General features: G+C 36.3%; 1 protein-coding gene across 3 annotated transcripts in view; it reads right to left on the bottom strand.

Moving 5' to 3' along the window:
- LOC129283613 (proton-coupled zinc antiporter SLC30A9, mitochondrial-like) overlaps positions 1 to 18,517 on the bottom strand; it is a 49,203-nt gene that overhangs the window by 12,053 nt on the left and 18,633 nt on the right. For all 3 annotated transcript variants that reach the window (XM_064099049.1, XM_064099050.1, XM_064099052.1), the window contains exons 5-11: positions 18,388 to 18,470; positions 17,511 to 17,569; positions 16,743 to 16,798; positions 14,852 to 15,010; positions 13,880 to 14,055; positions 7,818 to 7,889; positions 613 to 771 (exon numbers count right to left, since the gene is read on the bottom strand). In XM_064099049.1, coding sequence (XP_063955119.1) covers positions 613 to 771; positions 7,818 to 7,889; positions 13,880 to 14,055; positions 14,852 to 15,010; positions 16,743 to 16,798; positions 17,511 to 17,569; positions 18,388 to 18,470 — 764 coding nt within the window. The remainder of the gene's footprint in view (positions 1 to 612; positions 772 to 7,817; positions 7,890 to 13,879; positions 14,056 to 14,851; positions 15,011 to 16,742; positions 16,799 to 17,510; positions 17,570 to 18,387; positions 18,471 to 18,517) is intronic.

Below are 18,517 nucleotides of genomic sequence, written 5' to 3'. Positions count from 1 at the left end.
GCAAAGTTGTTATAATAACAAGATTTATGAACCAAGCATTAGGTAGGTTTCCTACAATATGGTATAATAATAATAATAATAATAATGGGTATTTAGAGGCGCTAAAAACAAAACGTACCATAGCGCGTACAATGTAGGAATAACAATTCAACATTTGCAATAATTACTACAATATTCAACATAAAAAGGGAATTAATTATTGAGGAAAAAGGTATGTCTTAAGGGAAGATTTGAAGCCAAGAACACTGGAAGCATTGGAAGGATTGGTATCCTGAATCTTGAACCTAAATGAAAATTAGCTTGTCTAAAACAGTGCAAACTTGAGGCACTTTTAGAGGAGCATTAAATGCTTTCATGGTGGAGAGATACTAATAGCTTTATAACTTGAAGGGCTTTTTAATTCAATCATTCATTGGACAACACATTAATGGTTGAAGAATTACTTTACCGAGTAAAGTCCCGCGAGTCATACATTGGGTTCCCTGTCAGCGAGGTCAGCTACCAGCAATTAGCACAACAATGACAGCTGCAGTGTCTTCCATAAATATTTTCAAACTTGAACCCCCTTTTAATTAAATTAATAATTGGTCAATAGCATCAAAATTACTTTACCTAGTAGAGTCCCGACTCCTATAGCTCCTAGCGAGTCATACATCGGGTTCCCAGTCAGCGAGGTCAGGCCCATACAGCTTCCAGCAATAAGCACACCAATAACAGCCGCAGTGTCTTCCATGAACACCACGTTGACACTGGGATCCCTAGCCCTCCAAACTGTCAAATGGAATCAAAAGAGTATATATTTAAATTAACCTGATATATTCCATGTCATTTGTAAAATTTCATTTTTAGATTGGCTGGTTATGCATTTCATTTATTCATTTATTTCCATCTACATAGAAAGTAACATGATAGTTCAAAGACAGAAGAGACAGCAAGAAAAGAGCTTTATAAATGAAATACAGTGTAAACGAGCATACATGTGACACAAAAAGTTATCTACTTCCAAACTGTCAAATGGAATCAAAAGAAACAATTAAGTATAGAGTTTAAAACTGATCCTACATGTATATATTCCATGCCATTTGTTAAATTACATTTCTATAATGACAAATGAACACAACAAATAACCATATTGACTCAAGGATGTCTAGCTCTCCCAACTGTGAAACAAAATCAAAAGGAACAATAAAGTACAAGTTTATGGTCACAAAAAATTCTTGAAGACTCTTGTCGTTTGTTTATGTTTCTCACCCTTTTTATCAAGTGTAATCTTCGTCTGATCTAAACCATGTTACTTTTAATAAATACTGAACTAGTTGCTACAAATACTGAGCATTCATTTTATAACTATCTAGTCCCTCCTATTGTCTTCATGCAGTAATCTTGCCTTTGGACTGACACAAAACATATGCGTGTAAATGATATATTCATTAATCTACATAGTCATAAGACTAGAGAAACTGTAATATAGCCAGTACTCTTGCCGGCTCTCATCAGATTTGCATGTTTGTACTATAAACTATTTATCAACTGCAGCTGATTGAATATTCTGAGCTCTAATTCATAGACATTTAGATACAATGTAGATCTATAAACAATGGCATCACAGGCTGTTGCAGCAATGGTAACAGAGATTATCGTAAATTCTGATTTTCTACGTGCAATCTCTAATGCTGATGAAAAGTAGCTTGATGAGATGTTAGAAAGAATGGTTAGAATAGAGAACCGTATTCGTGATCTTCAATCTTCAGTGAAATCAAATGAGAAGTGTTCAGTAAGCATACAATCATTGGTCAATGACAAGTGCGCTTGACTTTCCACAACCAGTGAGAAGACTGACTTATCTATCCTCGAGATCGGTTCCAGAGATAAAAAGAATGGATTCCTTCAGAAGACGTTGACTCCAAAGAATGACTAGTTCAACAACCTAAATAAAGCCATAGATTAGTCGGAGCAGGACTCTTGAAGAACTTTGAATTTTCAGAGTGCCACAACAACCCAATGAGGATACTTTTTTATTTGCCTGTTATGTCGCCATCCCAGTTAGTATACATTTGGAAACATAATATAGAGTACCTTGAGCACCTAACAAGGTGGATATAAGCGCAATAAGACCTTAGGGTTAGGGCCAAATACAGTAACCCTTTATTTTTATCATTCTAATCATTATTATTAGGTGGTCTGTCTTTGACAGATCACCTATTAATTTCGTTAAAATTTTTCTTTATTTTTCTTTATTTTTAATGGCTACATATTTGTCGCCAAGATATCTCAAATTTGACTGTGTCAATTTCATTGCATTTCATGTCATCAATAGCATCTGTCATGGAAACGCCAAAATAAGCTTTTCAAGGTCATCAGGTCATGATGACGTCATCTAGACGCCATTTTGTAAAATCACATTATCAATCATATCTCCATTATCAATTATCAAAAATTAACAATATTTACATCACATTAACTTCAGGTCAAGGGTCATCAGGTCATGTCATCAAAGGTCACCTAAAGGTCACGACGCGCGCGTACGTGCGCGTCAAAATTTCCAAATGCTCAAAATCAATTTTTGACCAAAGTAGAGTACGTTTCAGGTCATTTAAGGACGTTCCACAGTTATGTTTGTGCGCATCATGATCTGCGCATATTTTACACTCTGCGCGCTGACCTCACAATGGACGAACTTGTGATTAGGTATAATGTGAACTGATTTTTCTCGTTATCTGCACTAACTGCAGATTTGATGTGTTATTTTATGAAGCTAATAAACTGGAATTATTCCATGGACCATTTTTTTTATTCCTCTACAATTTCAAAATAGTTTCTCTGAGTGCTGCAAATTATGATGAATATGACCTTGAGTATCAATAAATGGAAAAGTGGTTCGGAATTTTTCCTCACATAGATACTGCTTTTGGTGCGTTTTTGGGTGTCTTGAAAAGCAAATTTGCTCTAATAAGACTGCTGATAGTTTAAAAACAAACACATGAACCCATATTTATTAATGTTTGCACCTCTTTGGTATACCTTCCTCTACAACTTTGCAAAGTTTGGTGAAAATGACATGGATTTTGAATAAAGTGCAGCATTTCTTTTACTTCTCAAGTTTGTTATTAAAATTTGAATTTTTTGAGGTTGAGTATCTTTCCCGCAATTTCTAAGAACTGAAAGTGTTGTTAGACTTAAATGAGCAAACAATTGACAGCAATATAGATAGATTATCCATCTTACGGATACAATTATTAATCACATTGCAAAATTTAATGATATTTTCATGGATTTTGACTGAGTAATAGGGCTTTAAACTCAATGTTGCGATCTCGCGAGGTCTAAAAATGCCATATTATTTTGGATGCGCAATTCTTAAGAACATCATCCATTTTGGGTTAACCTTTAAGCTCTATAGCAAAAAACCAAGCACATGGACCCATGTGAATTTTTGCATATTTGGAATATTCAGGTGCTAAAGTATATATATGCAATGTATGGTGAAAATGACATGGATTTTTAATGTTTGGGAGCAAGACTACGGAACCACTCGCTTTTTAGACGGTATTAACAGACTTTTGCTTGTTTTCGGCGCATTTTGGGCTGTTTCAAGCCAACTCGCAATATCTTGGACACTGATAATTTGAAAACGAGCACATAGACCCCATAGTTGAAATGTCCTAACTTCTTTAGAATATATTCCTCTACAAATCTAGAGAGTATGATGAAAATGACATGGATTTTGAATGTTTGGGAGCAGGACTAATGAACCATTCGTATTTTGGACATTTTGGATGGTATTAGACTTTTGCCCGTTTTAGGCGCATTATAGATTGTTTCAAGCCAACTTGCAACACTTTGGACACTGATAGTTTAAAAACGAGCACATGGACCCCATAATTTTAATATTTTGACGTCTTTAGAATATATTCCTCGAAAAATCTAGAGAGTATGATGGAAATGACATGGATTTTGAATGTTTGGGAGCAGGACTAATGAACCATTCGTATTTTGGACATTTTGGATGGTATTAGACTTTTGCCCGTTTTAGGCGCATTATAGATTGTTTCAAGCCAACTTGCAACACTTTGGACACTGATAGTTTAAAAACGAGCACATGGACCCCATAATTTTAATATTTTGACGTCTTTAGAATATATTCCTCGAAAAATCTAGAGAGTATGATGGAAATGACATGGATTTTGAATGTTTGGGAGCAGGACTAATGAACCATTCGTATTTTTGACATTTTGGATGGTATTAGACTTTTGCCCGTTTTAGGCGCATTATAGATTGTTTCAAGCCAACTCGCAACAGTTTGGACACTGATAGTTTAAAAACGAGCACATGGACCCCATAATTTTAATATTTTGACGTCTTTAGAATATATTCCTCTACAAATCTAGAGAGTATGATAAAAATGACATGGATTTTGAATGTTTGGGAGCAGAACTACGGAACCATTCATATATTAGACATTTTGGACGGTATTATCAGACTTTTACTTGTTTTCGGCGCATTTAGGGCTGTTTCAAGCCAACTCGCAATATTTTGGACACTGATAATTTGAAAACAAGCACATAGATCCCATAGTTTAAATGTCCTAACTTCTTCAGAATATATTCCTCTACAAATCTAAAGTTAATGATGAAAATGACATGGATTTTGAATGTTTGGGAGCAGGACTAATGAACCATTCGTATTTTGGACATTTTGGATGGTATTAGACTTTTGCCCGTTTTAGGTGCATTATAGATTGTTTCAAGCCAACTCGCAACACTTTGGACACTGATAGTTTAAAAACGAGCATATGGACCCCATATTTTTAATATTTTAACGTCTTTAGAATATATTCCTCTACAAATCTAGAGAGTATGATGGAAATGACATGGATTTTTAATGTTTTGGAGCAAAACTACGGAACTATTCGCTTTTTAGACGATATTAGACTTTTGCACGTTTTCGGCGCATTTTAGGTGGATTTCAATATATTCAAGCCAACTCGCAGCACTTTGGACACTGATAGTTTAAAAACGAGCACATGGACCCCATATTTTTAATATTTTAATGCTTTTAGAATATATTCCTCTACAAATCTAGAGAGTATGATGGAAATGACATGGATTTTGAATGTTTGGGAGCGAAATATGGAACCATTTGCATTTTAGAGGGTATTAAGAGACTTTTGCATATTTTTGGCACTTTTTAGGCGATTTTCAAGCCAACTCGCATCACTTTGGACACTCAAAGTTTAAAAGCGAGCACATGGACCCCATATTTTTAAGATTTTAATGTCTTAAGAATACATTATTCTACAAATCTGGAGAGTATGATGAAAATGACATGGATTTTGAATGTTTTGGGGCAAAACTACGGAACCATTCGCATTTTAGACGGCATTTATTAGACTTTTGCACGTTTTGGACGCATTTTGGGCGATTTTAATGCCAACTCGCCTCACTTTGGACACTCACAGTTAAAAAACGAGCACATGGACCTCATATTTTTAACTTCGCTACACCTTCGATATGCATTCCTCTACAATTTAGCCGAATTTGATAAAAATGACATGGATTTTGAAAAAAGTGCAGCTTACAAAATATTTTCTAAAGTTTTGAGTAGATTCACGTCTTTGAAGATTTGTTTTTTCCGAGTTTTTGCACCATCCTTGCCAAATGAGGGCGCTGTTGACTCCAAATAGATATAGTTTTACCAATTAAAAGACCTTCTCTTACTTTGGTATATACTTTGTTATATATCTTGAGAATTTGATGAAGTTTGATGCGGTATTCACTAAGTAAAGATGATTTAAACTAATTTGGTGAATTCGTGAGGTCTAAGAGAGGCATAATTCTCTTGATTGCGCAAGATTGCATTTCATTCAAATACGGTGACTTTGAAGATCCGTAGAAAAAAAATAAGCACATGAACCTATGTTATTTTTTGCATCTTTATAATGCATAGATACCAAAGTAACTATCTGCGAAATTTGGTGAAAATGACATGGACTTCATTTTAACTGTGGAACGTCCTTAAAGCATTTCAAAAATTTGCGCGCGCACACGTATGCGCGCGCGTTTCCGCGCGTAACGCCTTCAACGCAACGCAGAAACACCATTTTTTTATATCATTGCATTGATAATATAATTTTGAGCAATTTGATACCTTGATCAACCTTCTACGACCATTAATAACGAAATTAACACCCGTTAAAGTTTGCAGCACGTGTGCGCGTGAGCTCTCACTACAGGCCATATATGGGCAAAAACATGTCTATTGAAAATTCACTGTAGCTCTTTAAATAGTCCGTTGACCCCAATTTTTTTTTTCATATATCGATAGAGTATGAGTTGTAAATTTGATTTCATGTCACCATTGTCCCTCAATTATATCATGACGTCATCAAAATTGCGCCTAAACTGAAAATTTTATTTTTTTCAAAAATGACGTCATCAAATTTATGCAAATTTGATCATAACTCCTTAAATATTGATAGTTTTTCACCCAGATTTCGATATAAAGTAGTTCAGAATGTATTCTTTCTCCTCAGCTCACATAAATTTTCCTTTTGAAAAACGCATCATGGCGTAAAATAGCGATGAAAAGAGGCATGTCATTTTTCCTCATTTTGCGTGTAATCTCTATGGGACATGACTTTTTCTCAAAACTAGATTCTACATTCCTCTATTTCGTGAGCTATATCTCCATTTTTTCTTCTAAGTTATCCCTGAGCTTTTAGTATGATGTAGCTGAGATTCTAAGCTTTCGGAAGTGTGCCCTCTATTTTTTGATCAGATGCCGGGATCATGCCCGTTTTTCGCTTGCAAAATTGGATTTGCAATTCTCAAATTTGCTTACGTGTAATCTCTATGGGGAATATCGTGGCTCAATGGATAACGCACTTGACTTGCGTTCTCGGGGGCGCAGGTTCGAGTCCTGGGGTGAACAAGATTTTTTTTTTTTTCTTTTTTCCACCTCGTACATGATCCTTTATGATAATTAAAAGGTATGAAAGTTAAAAGTTAGCAAGATAAAACAGATTATAATTCCTTTTTCATATCACATGTATTTTCATATATCAAAGAGACCCTTTTCACCGTGCTTTATCATCTCCCGTCTTTCACAAGTATTCCATCCATAATGAACATTCCGTTGTCGTCATGAAGATCATATTGATCTCCATGAACATGGCAATAGTGATCATGATGGCGAGAATAAGGACAGACCACCTTATTCGTCCGCATGACGAATTAAAATCTAGTTATTATTATTGTTGTTGTTATTGTTGTTATTATCATCATTATTATGATAGAGATAAACTCACATGAGTAGGTTTTTCAAAAACCTACTCATGAACTCTCATCACTTTACAGGGAGGAAAATACGGGAGCACCACGTCACTAACTAGAATCTCAACCTCACACATCTCACTAAACCTTACAAGCAACTGCAGCATGGTCAGCTGATGGAACAGTGACTGTTCTGGTGTCCAATCCATGAAGAAACTCATAAAGAATACTGACAAACTTTAACTATTATAAACTGGTGCAATTTCTGAACGTCCAGCATGACAATTGTCTGTTACAAGAAACAAAGTGTAAACAAAGAGGGAAGACCCCCTACCTGATTGTTCAAGTAGTGCAAAAAGGAAGTAAGGGAAAGAGGAAGAAAAGGGAGGAGAGAAGAGCATCGCGTAAATGTATTACCCCCCGTAATTCAATTGAGAAAACAAAAGGAAATAGCTTTACTATCAAATACCTGGGTGCGCTCCTGACTCCACAACAACATGCAATATAGTGAATATGAAAGTTTCAAAGCTGTTTAATTGCACTCACCATAATCCCAAAACTTCATTCTCCTGGCTGTAGATCCTTTCCTGATAGCATTGATGGCAATAGCCAGCGTTGCTGAAATATACAAAAGAGGCAAAATTAGGAGGTTAAGCTTTAAATTTTACTCCAGATTTGTATTATTCACATTTTTTCTTTTCTCACACTGCAAGGAATATACATCTGCATGCACTATTGGTAGCAAATTTGATGGTAAAAGCCCTGTCAGCAGAAAGTCAGTCACTGCCTATCTGCTGGTTAGCTGAGGATCGACTGTGGGCTAGATAATGACATGTAATAAGTCTTTCCAAAGGAGTACCTTCAAGGAGTTGTCAACATGGTTTTCAGAGAAAGACATCTACAGGATGGCTAACAGTACTCACATCAAGAAAAAGTGAGGTATCATGAAGGTGCAACTGGGCCTCATGCAGGTATACATGTAGGTGCAGCTGCACCAAATAAGAAGACAGAGAGAACAGAAGAGGAGGGTCCGAAGATGGTGGACCCTGGATTGGCCAAGTCCTGAGTGACGTCGTCGGTTAAGATTGTATGACCAGCTCATGGTGGAGTTACGATGGGAGGACAAGGCACCACTTGTAAATTTAATGCGAATGCCTCTAGAAATGTATGACAAACTTTGCTGAGTGTTGGGCCACGGAAGAGGCATATGGACAGTCCCATACATGTACATGATAATAGTGATGATGAAATGTCAATGGGGAACCTTTCCAGGAACAAGAAATGAAAATGATATGGTCATGGTGATGTGATAATTTGATTTGAAAAGTGTCACAACGCACTTTGGTTTGACAGTCATTAAAAAATCTAAATCAGGCTGTGTCATACAACAATGTATCATTCAGACTCTCTTAATTTTTCATATATATGGCGTGTCTCATCTATCTCAATGATAATTTTTAGATCTGTGGCATCAACACATTTTTTTCTATTTATCAACGGTATCAGTTAGGTATCATGTAGGCACAACTGGGCCTAATGCGGGTGCAGGGGCAGCTGCACGAAAAAAGAAGACAGAGAAAACAAAAGTGGAGGGTTAGAAGATGGTTGGACCAGGTGCTGACTGAGAGACATTCTTAGTTTTGATCGTATGTCCAGGTCGTGGTGGAGTTATGAGGGGAGGACGAGGCATCATTTGCAAATTGAATGCGAATGCCTCAAGCAATGTTAAAAAAACTTTTTGCTGAGAGTCAGCCACCAATGAAACATCTGGCATCTGGTAGAAAATCACCAGCAGCATGCCATTCATAGGATGAAGGGTCCTACATTTGTGTTTTGTGGGGTAATCAAGATTGAAATAATGAATTTGGCAAGAAATATAAAATGTTTATTTTCAAAGACATACATATGCAGACAAAAAATATTCAGAAATTTTATTTTGAACTATGACATTGAAGTATGTTATTTCAATGTCTCTCTTCACAGATGGGCCCTGCCATAATGGACGAACACATGGATGAAGTACATGTAATGCCTCTCACCGGTGGCACAGGAGAATGGGCAGATATAGCCCATGGGTTCCAGCAGAAGTGGAATTACCCTCAATGCTGGCGGTACAAAGGATGGGAAACATGTCTCATGTAAATTCCCACTGGGCAGAGGACCCACCTATTTCAACTACATGAAGTTCTATTCAGTGCTGTTTTTGGCCCTTGTGGACTATGACTACAAATTCATATGGTTGATATTGGTGGGCAGGGCACAGAGTCTGATGCGCAAATCTGGAAAGGGTCAGACCTGCAAGAAGGAGTCATCTCCGGTGATGTACATGTATCTACGGATGAACCACTGCCATATGACAACCACGACATGCCGCACTATTTTAAAGGGAAAATACACATAAATCTTCGATATTGGGAGCAAGACCGATGGAAATGGAATTATATTGAATTCACATGAAGGCCTACATAGACATGTATATATAAAGTTTATTCCGACCTTCTTAACAGACAGTCAACAAAATTGTTAGCTGTTTTTATTTCATTTTGTATGAGCGCTGAAAGGCAGCTCGAGCTAAAGCTGGGGTAATAATAATAACATCGCGCCTCGGAATAGAATATTTCTAGATAGACGGCTATATATAAATGCCTGTTATCATTATTTATTATTTTTATTTTCAGGAGATGATGTATTTGCAATCAGGAAGTACATGTTAAAGCCTTATGGTCACCGTCCGCTGACAAACAATGAACACATATATGTATACAACTACAGGTTGTCGAGAGCCAGAAGAGTGGTAGAGAATGCATTCGGAATACTTTCCAGCTGTTTCCAAGTGATGTCGGCAACCATGCAACACAAGCCAACTGCAGTTCATCTCATAGTCACAACCTGGATAGGTTGTCAAGAGCCAGAAGAGTGGTGGAGAACGCATTCGGAATACTTTCCAGCTGTTTCCGAGTGATGTCGGCAACCATGCAACACAAGCCGGCTACAGTTCATCTCATAGTCGCAACATGGATAGGTTGTCGAGAGCCAGAAGAGAGGTGGAGAACGCATTGGATTACTTTCCAGCTTTTTCTGAGTGATGTCAGCAACCATGCAACACAAGCTGGCTACAGTTCATCTCATAGTCACAACATGGATAGGTTGTCGAGAGCCAGAAGAGTGGTGGAGAACGCATTCGGAATACTTTCCAGCTGTTTCCGAGTGATGTCGGCAACCATGCAACACAAGCCGGCTACAATTCATCTCATAGTCGCAACCTGGATAGGTTGTCGAGAGCCAGAAGAGTGGTGGAGAACGCATTGGATTACTTTCCAGCTGTTTCCAAGTGATGTCAGCAACCATGCAACACAAGCCGGCTACAGTCCATCTCATAGTCCCAACATGGATAGGTTGTCGAGAGCCAGAAGAGTGGTGGAGAACGCATTCGGAATACTTTCCAGCTTTTTCCAAGTGATGTCAGCAACCATGCAACACAAGCCGCCTACAGTTCATCTCATAATCACAACATGGATAGATTGTCAAGAGCCAGAAGAGTGGTGGAGAACGCATTGGATTACTTTCCAGCTGTTTCCGAGTGATGTCAGCAACCATGCAACACAAGCCGGCTACAGTTCTTCTTGTAGTCACAACATGGATAGGTTGTCGAGAGCCAGAAGAGTGGTGGAGAACGCATTCAGAATACTTTCCAGCTGTTTTCGAGTGATGTCAGCAACCATGCAACACAAGCCGCCTGCAGTTCGTCTCAGCGTCGCAACCTGCATCATCCTTCACAATCTCATGAGAATGAGATATCCCAGGCTACAGAACAACTGGACTTTTTCATAAAAATGTTAATACCAAGAAAAAGAACATCATTTATGAACAATTTTTTTTTACATCGACTGGCACCGAACCTTGGATGCTCTTTCAGAAACATTATGCAATAAATCATTATGAAATAACTTAATAAATCAATGAATATGAAAATCTCAAATCCATATTCATTTCCCTCTCTTCTCTATCCTCCTCCTCTCCTTCTCTTCGTGTTTTGTAAATCCTGGTCATGTATCATTTTTGTCATGTCTTGTAATTGTATTTATTTGTAGTAGTAGTAGTAGTAGTATGGTATTTATTCAATAAAAAAACTGGCAAAACAGTCCAAAGACTGAAAAATCCAGTGCACAGTATAAACAAAGGCAAATTACAACATTATAAAGATGAAATAAAAGCAAAGAATTACAACCAACCAATAATCATATTACACAATCATAAAAGATATACCAAAAGAAGAAGAAAAAAAAGAAACTTTAAAAAGAAACATATTGATCAATGAAGCATGTACAAACGTCAAGAAGTGTGAAAGTGTAATTCGAACAGAACGCAACTAGGGCATTAAATGCTATATTACATGTATAACCAAGTAATACGGGGACAAAAATAAAGGGGGAACAGAGAAAGGGAGAGAGATAGTGAGAGGAAACCAATGTTACGGGAATCATAAATATAAAAAGCAAATGAGAAAAGGAAGAGAAAGAAAAAAAAAGAGAGGATGGGATAGGATGAATGATGAAAAAAGAGTGACAAGGGAAAATAATGGAAGGAAAGAAACAGAAAGGGAAGGTAAAGGAGGGGCAGATGAAGGCAAGATATGGAAAAGAAGACAAACAGAAGGGGGAAAAATAGTAGGAAAATATGGACACAAAGCTGGTTAAAACCTTGTAAAAATATAACAGTAAGTGATGAAAAAAAAATGCCAAGAATACGTCAATGAAGAGAAAAAAAGGTGAAATGTGTGGTCGATGAGATAATGGCAAGAAAGATGGGCATTGGCACGAATTAAAATTGAGTATATACATACATTAGAGTTAACTGTTACATTCATTTGATCTAAAAAATAAGAAAATTGTGCAAATCACCGGATTGCCGGGGAATAAAAACCAGTTCAGAAAACATTACAATTTCAAATATTAACAAGGTAAAATATGGCAGTAACAAGCTTTCAATATTGCACAAAATCAAAATCACAGTAAGCTCATTTACACGCTTGAGGTAAAGTAAAAGAGGAAAGTGAAGAAAGAAGGGGGTAAGAAAGGAGAAAAAAGTGGAAAAGAAAGATCAGAAAAGGGAAAAAAAGGAAAGTAAAAATAAAGGAATTGAGCAAGGTTTGTGATAATATAGAAAATACAACAAAATCAATACAATCATTGTGAATTCAATATAGATACAATATGTGGTATCGCGGCCTTATAACATTCTGTAATGTCCTATTATTGTAAAGTTTTGCTTTGAGGTTTCCCATTGTATTGTCTTGTCATATCTGGTTATTATCCAGCCTCATTGGAAGATGGTAAAAAAAAGTCATGTCAATACATTTAAAAGACATTTCCTTATAGACGAACCAACATATGATTGATTTATAGATCAATGATATTTTGAATTTTGTATTTATGTGTCACTTATTCATTTAATCAAAGGAACTTTCATTTATAATAACGAGCTATGCTTTCCGGGAGGTTTCCATTTCATTTTGTTATGATGTATATTTTGCCTTACTTTTATTGTTGAAAATTTGAAATGAAAGATGTTCTTTACTAAACAAATAAAAAAATGATCAATGTGGCAGGAGGAAGAGAATCTCAACATTGTTCCAGGAGCCTGGCACCAGAAACACACCATGGACGATCTTCATGTGGTCCAAGAACCCAACCATAGCACATGCGAAGGAACATGCTTGAGGACCTGGTCAAGCATAAACGACCCATTTGATTAAAGTCAATTAAAACATATTATTTAGATGAACGTTGGGAAGAGAAAAAAATGTTATTGTGAAATGGAGTATGTTGAAGCATTTGTTTGTATAAGTCATATATTTATTTTACTTTCGTAGACATGCAAGTTTTCTTTTGTTGTAAATAAAATTGCCCATTGGGGCAAAAATATGGAAAAAATAAACGACCTATTTCATATACATGTACCTTAATACAACAATGCAACTTCTTCAAATTTGACAGTGTCGTTTTGTTCCCAACTTTGTAAGAGCTGACGTATGGTCTATCATTACATCATTTGGAAGACATGTAGCCTCGAAACATCAAACGCATCATGGGAAAAAGCCACATCCAAAGAGGTAGGGAAAATAAATTGACCTCTTCTCCATCATTTTCCATTGTGAAGAGAGAGAGGGACACCAAGAAAAAATGTGTCATGAACTGCACTTTGCCTAATGGTACATGTATGTAAGTTCAAATAAGGTTCACTCAATTGTTATACTGATTGGCGCTCTTTGCATTATCGCAGGGAACAAGGGGTCATGATCCGGGTCTTCAAGATACAACATGGCATAGACAGAGTCGATCCGGAATCCTTCTTCATGAGATCCCAGTACCAGGGAACACAAAGTCATCCCACTCAAACTCTTCACCACTCACCGTCGGTAGAACATTCTTAGCGAATCTTTAAGCAAAAGAGTAATCCAAAGGGATAATACGTAATAAACATGTAGCCTACATGTAAGTCACAGAAGGAATTCTTTTCGCATTGCCAGATGGCTACCACGAAAATGTTTGTATAAGAAGTTGACACTTAAGTAACATGCAGAGCGAAATAAGATTTAAAACACCTACCTCCTTCGGTAAGCAGAGCTCCGCCCAGGATACAGTAGGACCAGATGAGTGATTCTATAGGCTCAGGGTGCAGTAACCCTGTGATACCGTGATAAAAGGAGAGACCAGCTCCCACACAGAAGATACCCACACCGCTGATCAGGGATGAGATGTGACGCATGTTGCTGAACCCATACCTGATGAGAAAAATGATTTGATTTGATTTGATTTATTCATCTTCCACATTCACAATGACATAATAATAATATTCACAACAAATGCTGCAAGACAATAATTATGGATAGAATTTAGATACCTATTTTTAGCCCAAGTAGCCCTTCACCTCTAGGTATAGAAACATCATGAGGAAAAAACTATAATAACAAAGATTTATTAAGTGCATCCTAATTCTGAATTCTAAATATGCACTCTTTATACAAGTAAATTAGGATTTGCATTAACCTTATCAATATCTGTGTGCGATCTCCGCCCCAATACCAGCAATAAGTAGCTAAGAATAAAGTTAAAAGATTTTTAATTGAGCTTGACAAAGCACATGTAGCTTTTCAAAATTGATCCAAAAAAACCCACACCAGTACTGAACGTAGAGCTCCAAAGAATTAGGAGAAAACAGGGTTTGAGCTCAGGGTTTACTCAAGCATGAGTTGTGCAAACTCTGTGAAACTTACAAGTCTGGAAAAAATGGAGTAAGAGAAACTCTTACAACTTCAAACTGTAAAAGCATGAAGAAGAAAATTACTCTTTCACTTAAGCTAATAACCTATCTTTTTGAAGACCAAATTATTGTTTTGGCTATTTACGAGAAATTTCCCTGGTGAATTATTGTTGCTTTGGGGTGGCTGGCCACATATATAGGAACCTAACAGTCTATTAAGACAACATAAAAAGTACGGCTTGATTTATTTTCATTGTATTAAGAGATTAATTATCATCAATATCATTATTTTCAATGATTGTTTAGACCCAACTTACGGATGATCCCTTGATGGTTTCTTGATAGACTGATGGATACCGAAGGCAAGAATGCATTGATTGCACACATCTGCTAGGGAGTGGATTGCTTCCGAGAACATACTGGATGAACCAGAGTACAACCATGCCATCAACTTGAACACAAAGTTTCCTGTGTTGCTGTAATGGATAGAGTACAAGATACTTGTATAATCATGGTCTTCATGTAGAGATTTGTCTGTAGATTTGTCAAATTCAGGTGATTTGAGAGGAGTACAGGGCCCCGTCTTACAAAGAGTTACGATTGATCCAATCAATCTAACTCTATGGAAATCCATCAGTGTCATAATTTTTCTACAGAAATATACACAATGTCCTTAGTAAACAAAGAGAAGCACAGTGAATTTTCAAGAAAACATTGAATCCATGATTATACGTCATAGTTAATAGAAAATATTTTAGAACAAACATGCATAACAGATGTTGACGTTGCTGACCGTCCATAGTTGCGATTGATCGGATCAATCGCAACTCTTTGTAAGACGCTCCCCAGAAATCATTTAATTCAATCACTTTTTTTTTTATCACTTGGTAATGGGTCAGAGTATAACCATGCCATCAACTTGAACACAAAGTTTCCTGTGTTGCTGTAATAGCTAGAGTACAAGATAATGTATGATCATAGTCATCATGATTGTTAAGATTTCTCTGTAGATTTTTGATGATTTGAGAGGAGTACAGAAATCATTTAATTCAATCTTATTTGTTATCACTTGGTATTAAATGGGAAATGGGCCAGAGTATAACCATGCCATCAATTTAAACACAAAGTTTCCTGTATTGCTGTAATGGAGAGAGTACAAGATTCTAGTACTTCTATGACCATAGTCATCATGTGGAAGTTCGTCTGTAGAGTTCAAACAACTTAATTAAGATCATAAAAATTCCCTCACAATAAATCTGTCATTTTGTTATCGCTTGGTATTGGGAATCTATTTTGGGGGGCAATAAACCATCTTCTCCACCACCACACCCACCCCCCCCCCCCCCCACCCCAGGTCACAAAACATGTTGTTTATTAAGTTTGTTGTCTATTAGTAGGAGAAAATGGTGATTTGGATATTCAGCTACTGAAAAAAAGTCAAAGCCAATAATGTGAAGAACCATTTTCATTCAAGCTATCAAGTGTGCAATTCATATGCACATTTTATATGGCATGTTCCCGGTAGAAATAATTAAGGTGTTGCACACACTGTGGCTGATGATAACTGTTTAAGTAATGTTTGAAATATTTTGCTACAGAGTCACCAGGGCTCCGTAACACAAAGCATAACGATTCATCGTACGCTTGATTTTTAGGATTGATTGTACATGTACATTGTAGTCAATGCAATCAATCATGAAAATTTGTTCTATGATCATTGCTAAGCTTTTGTTACAGGCTCCAGATCACTTAAATAGAATGGCAAAGGATGTATCACATAAAGATTTTCATGGAATGCAGACAATGAGAGTCCACTTTTAATGACAGTTATCCAATAACTATCACTACTCATCAGCATTATCAGCATCATAAATCAAGAGGGCACAGGAGACCACAGTTATGTATTCCCATTAAAATGACACCCACTTCATTGTTTTGTCATACTAAATTAATGGTACATTTCAACTAAAACCTCTTGGAAATAACAGTATATCAATAGTTTGAAATACCTCGGTCACATTTGCTATACGGTGGCCGTACGGCGAGTCGAAAACAGCCGTTTTAACATTATAATAGCTACATTTAGGTGGTTTGAATAGAAATTAATAAAATGGCTGTTTTCGACTTGCTGTACGGCCCGTTTAGAGCAAATGTGACTGACGTATTAGGGATAATCACAACGTAATGATTAATTGTTTTTCAACTTACATGGCTATTGCCGACAGCACAACCTGGCCCGGACCCTCAAAGATTGATGGTGTTGGCTAAGAGACAAACACATTAAGAATGACTAGTGAATGGTGGTAGTGAACAGAAAATTGGAAGTCAAACTCGAAACAGTTTGTCAAACTCCAAGGTAAAACTTTGTCTACAAAAAGAGCTATATGTGGATTCCCAACGTTTCAAAAGTACAGGTATAGGCCTGCTTTTCAATTCTTTCTACATGTACATGTAGATGAATTATACAGATGACAGATCAAATCATTTGCAAACAACACCAGCATGCCCATGTCATGCAAAATATTGAATGTAGAATATAAAGCAAATAATCGCCTTTCGGTTTCAGTTGATGAGACAAACAATCGCATCTTTGGCAACACAAATGCAGACAACTATTGAAAAAAAGCCTCATCCAAATCACTTCGACAATGATAGTAGGCCCAATCACTTTCACAAACAGTAATTATTTTGTAACTTCTCAAGGTTTCCATAAAGAAAAAGAATAGTGCAGTAGGTTTCACGGAACACCACATTTCTTTCGTGGGCAATTGTTGGTCCTGAAAAGGACCACTCAAACTCAGTAATCATTTCATTATATTCTCCATGTTATACTTTTTATAGGATTGATGAAGAGTTATTAGTGTAGTATCGCCATCAAATCATCATGGCACTTTTTATTTCGCTGATCACTTCAGAATGTAATAAATATTGAGCAACATGTGATATGATACCGGGGAAATTGTTCCCTGCACTTACCTCTTTGGGACTAAAGAAAGAGTCGTATTCCCTCATTGCTCTCTTGAGCAGGAACAAATCTGTAATACATATAAAATCAAATACACAGATCATCACAATAACACAATAATCAAGATGCAATGTAGTGGGACAGTAGCCAAATACCAACTTTGGTCTTTTCGTATCAGGTTTCATTGGGCTCTGATTTTGGTGTCATGTAAAAGGGGAAGTTCAGTCTAATAGGACGGTTTTAATGAAAGCATAAAAATTTGTGAAAGATATTGAAGGTTGGATGAGAATCCGTCAAACAATAAAGAGTGATGAAATTTTAAAAAGTTTTGATTTTGTGATGTCCCAGATAATAATAATAACAATAATAATAGTAATAATAATAATAATAATAATAATAATAAAGATTGATTTATTAAGCGCAATAGAAAAGCTCTCTCTATGCGATTCACAATGTAAGACATAAATATTGACATAGTATATAAAAAAAGGAATTTTAAGAATGTAAACAAGCTAAAGGATAGAAATTACTGATATAGCATAAAAGTAAAACCAAGCATAATTAAATAAAAGTTAAGCATAAGACATTTGTCAATGATATGTAAATATTTATTTATTCCTGTTAAATCGATTAAACTAGCAATATGTAGAATTATTTCAACATTACATAAATGATATAGATGAGTAGCTTCTCCATATGACTGATTATCTACTTTTATTTTAATTCCATTTTTTTTCAAAGAAAAATGAAAATGATTTTATTTGTGCAGGGGATTTATCATCAGATGCATCATTCTATACCCCTTCCATAATACATATTTTTTATTTATCAATTTTTGTATGTTTATCATTCAGTTTGAATCACATTTGTTTGATTTTGGTAACTTACGTTCTTTATATACAGCCTCTCTATCTCTCCTCTTCTTCTTCTCCATTTCAAGTGCTTCCATACTCCCCCACACCTCAATAGCCCTGCAATCAAAAATGAAGAAAAGATGGAAACCTATATCATTACCAGG

Source organism: Lytechinus pictus, chromosome 5 (genome assembly GCF_037042905.1).
Source record: "Lytechinus pictus isolate F3 Inbred chromosome 5, Lp3.0, whole genome shotgun sequence".
In the NCBI taxonomy this organism is placed as follows: Eukaryota; Metazoa; Echinodermata; class Echinoidea; order Temnopleuroida; family Toxopneustidae; genus Lytechinus; species Lytechinus pictus.
The sequence above is the reverse complement of the archived record's forward strand: the minus strand, read 5'-3'. Positions and strand labels throughout refer to the sequence as shown.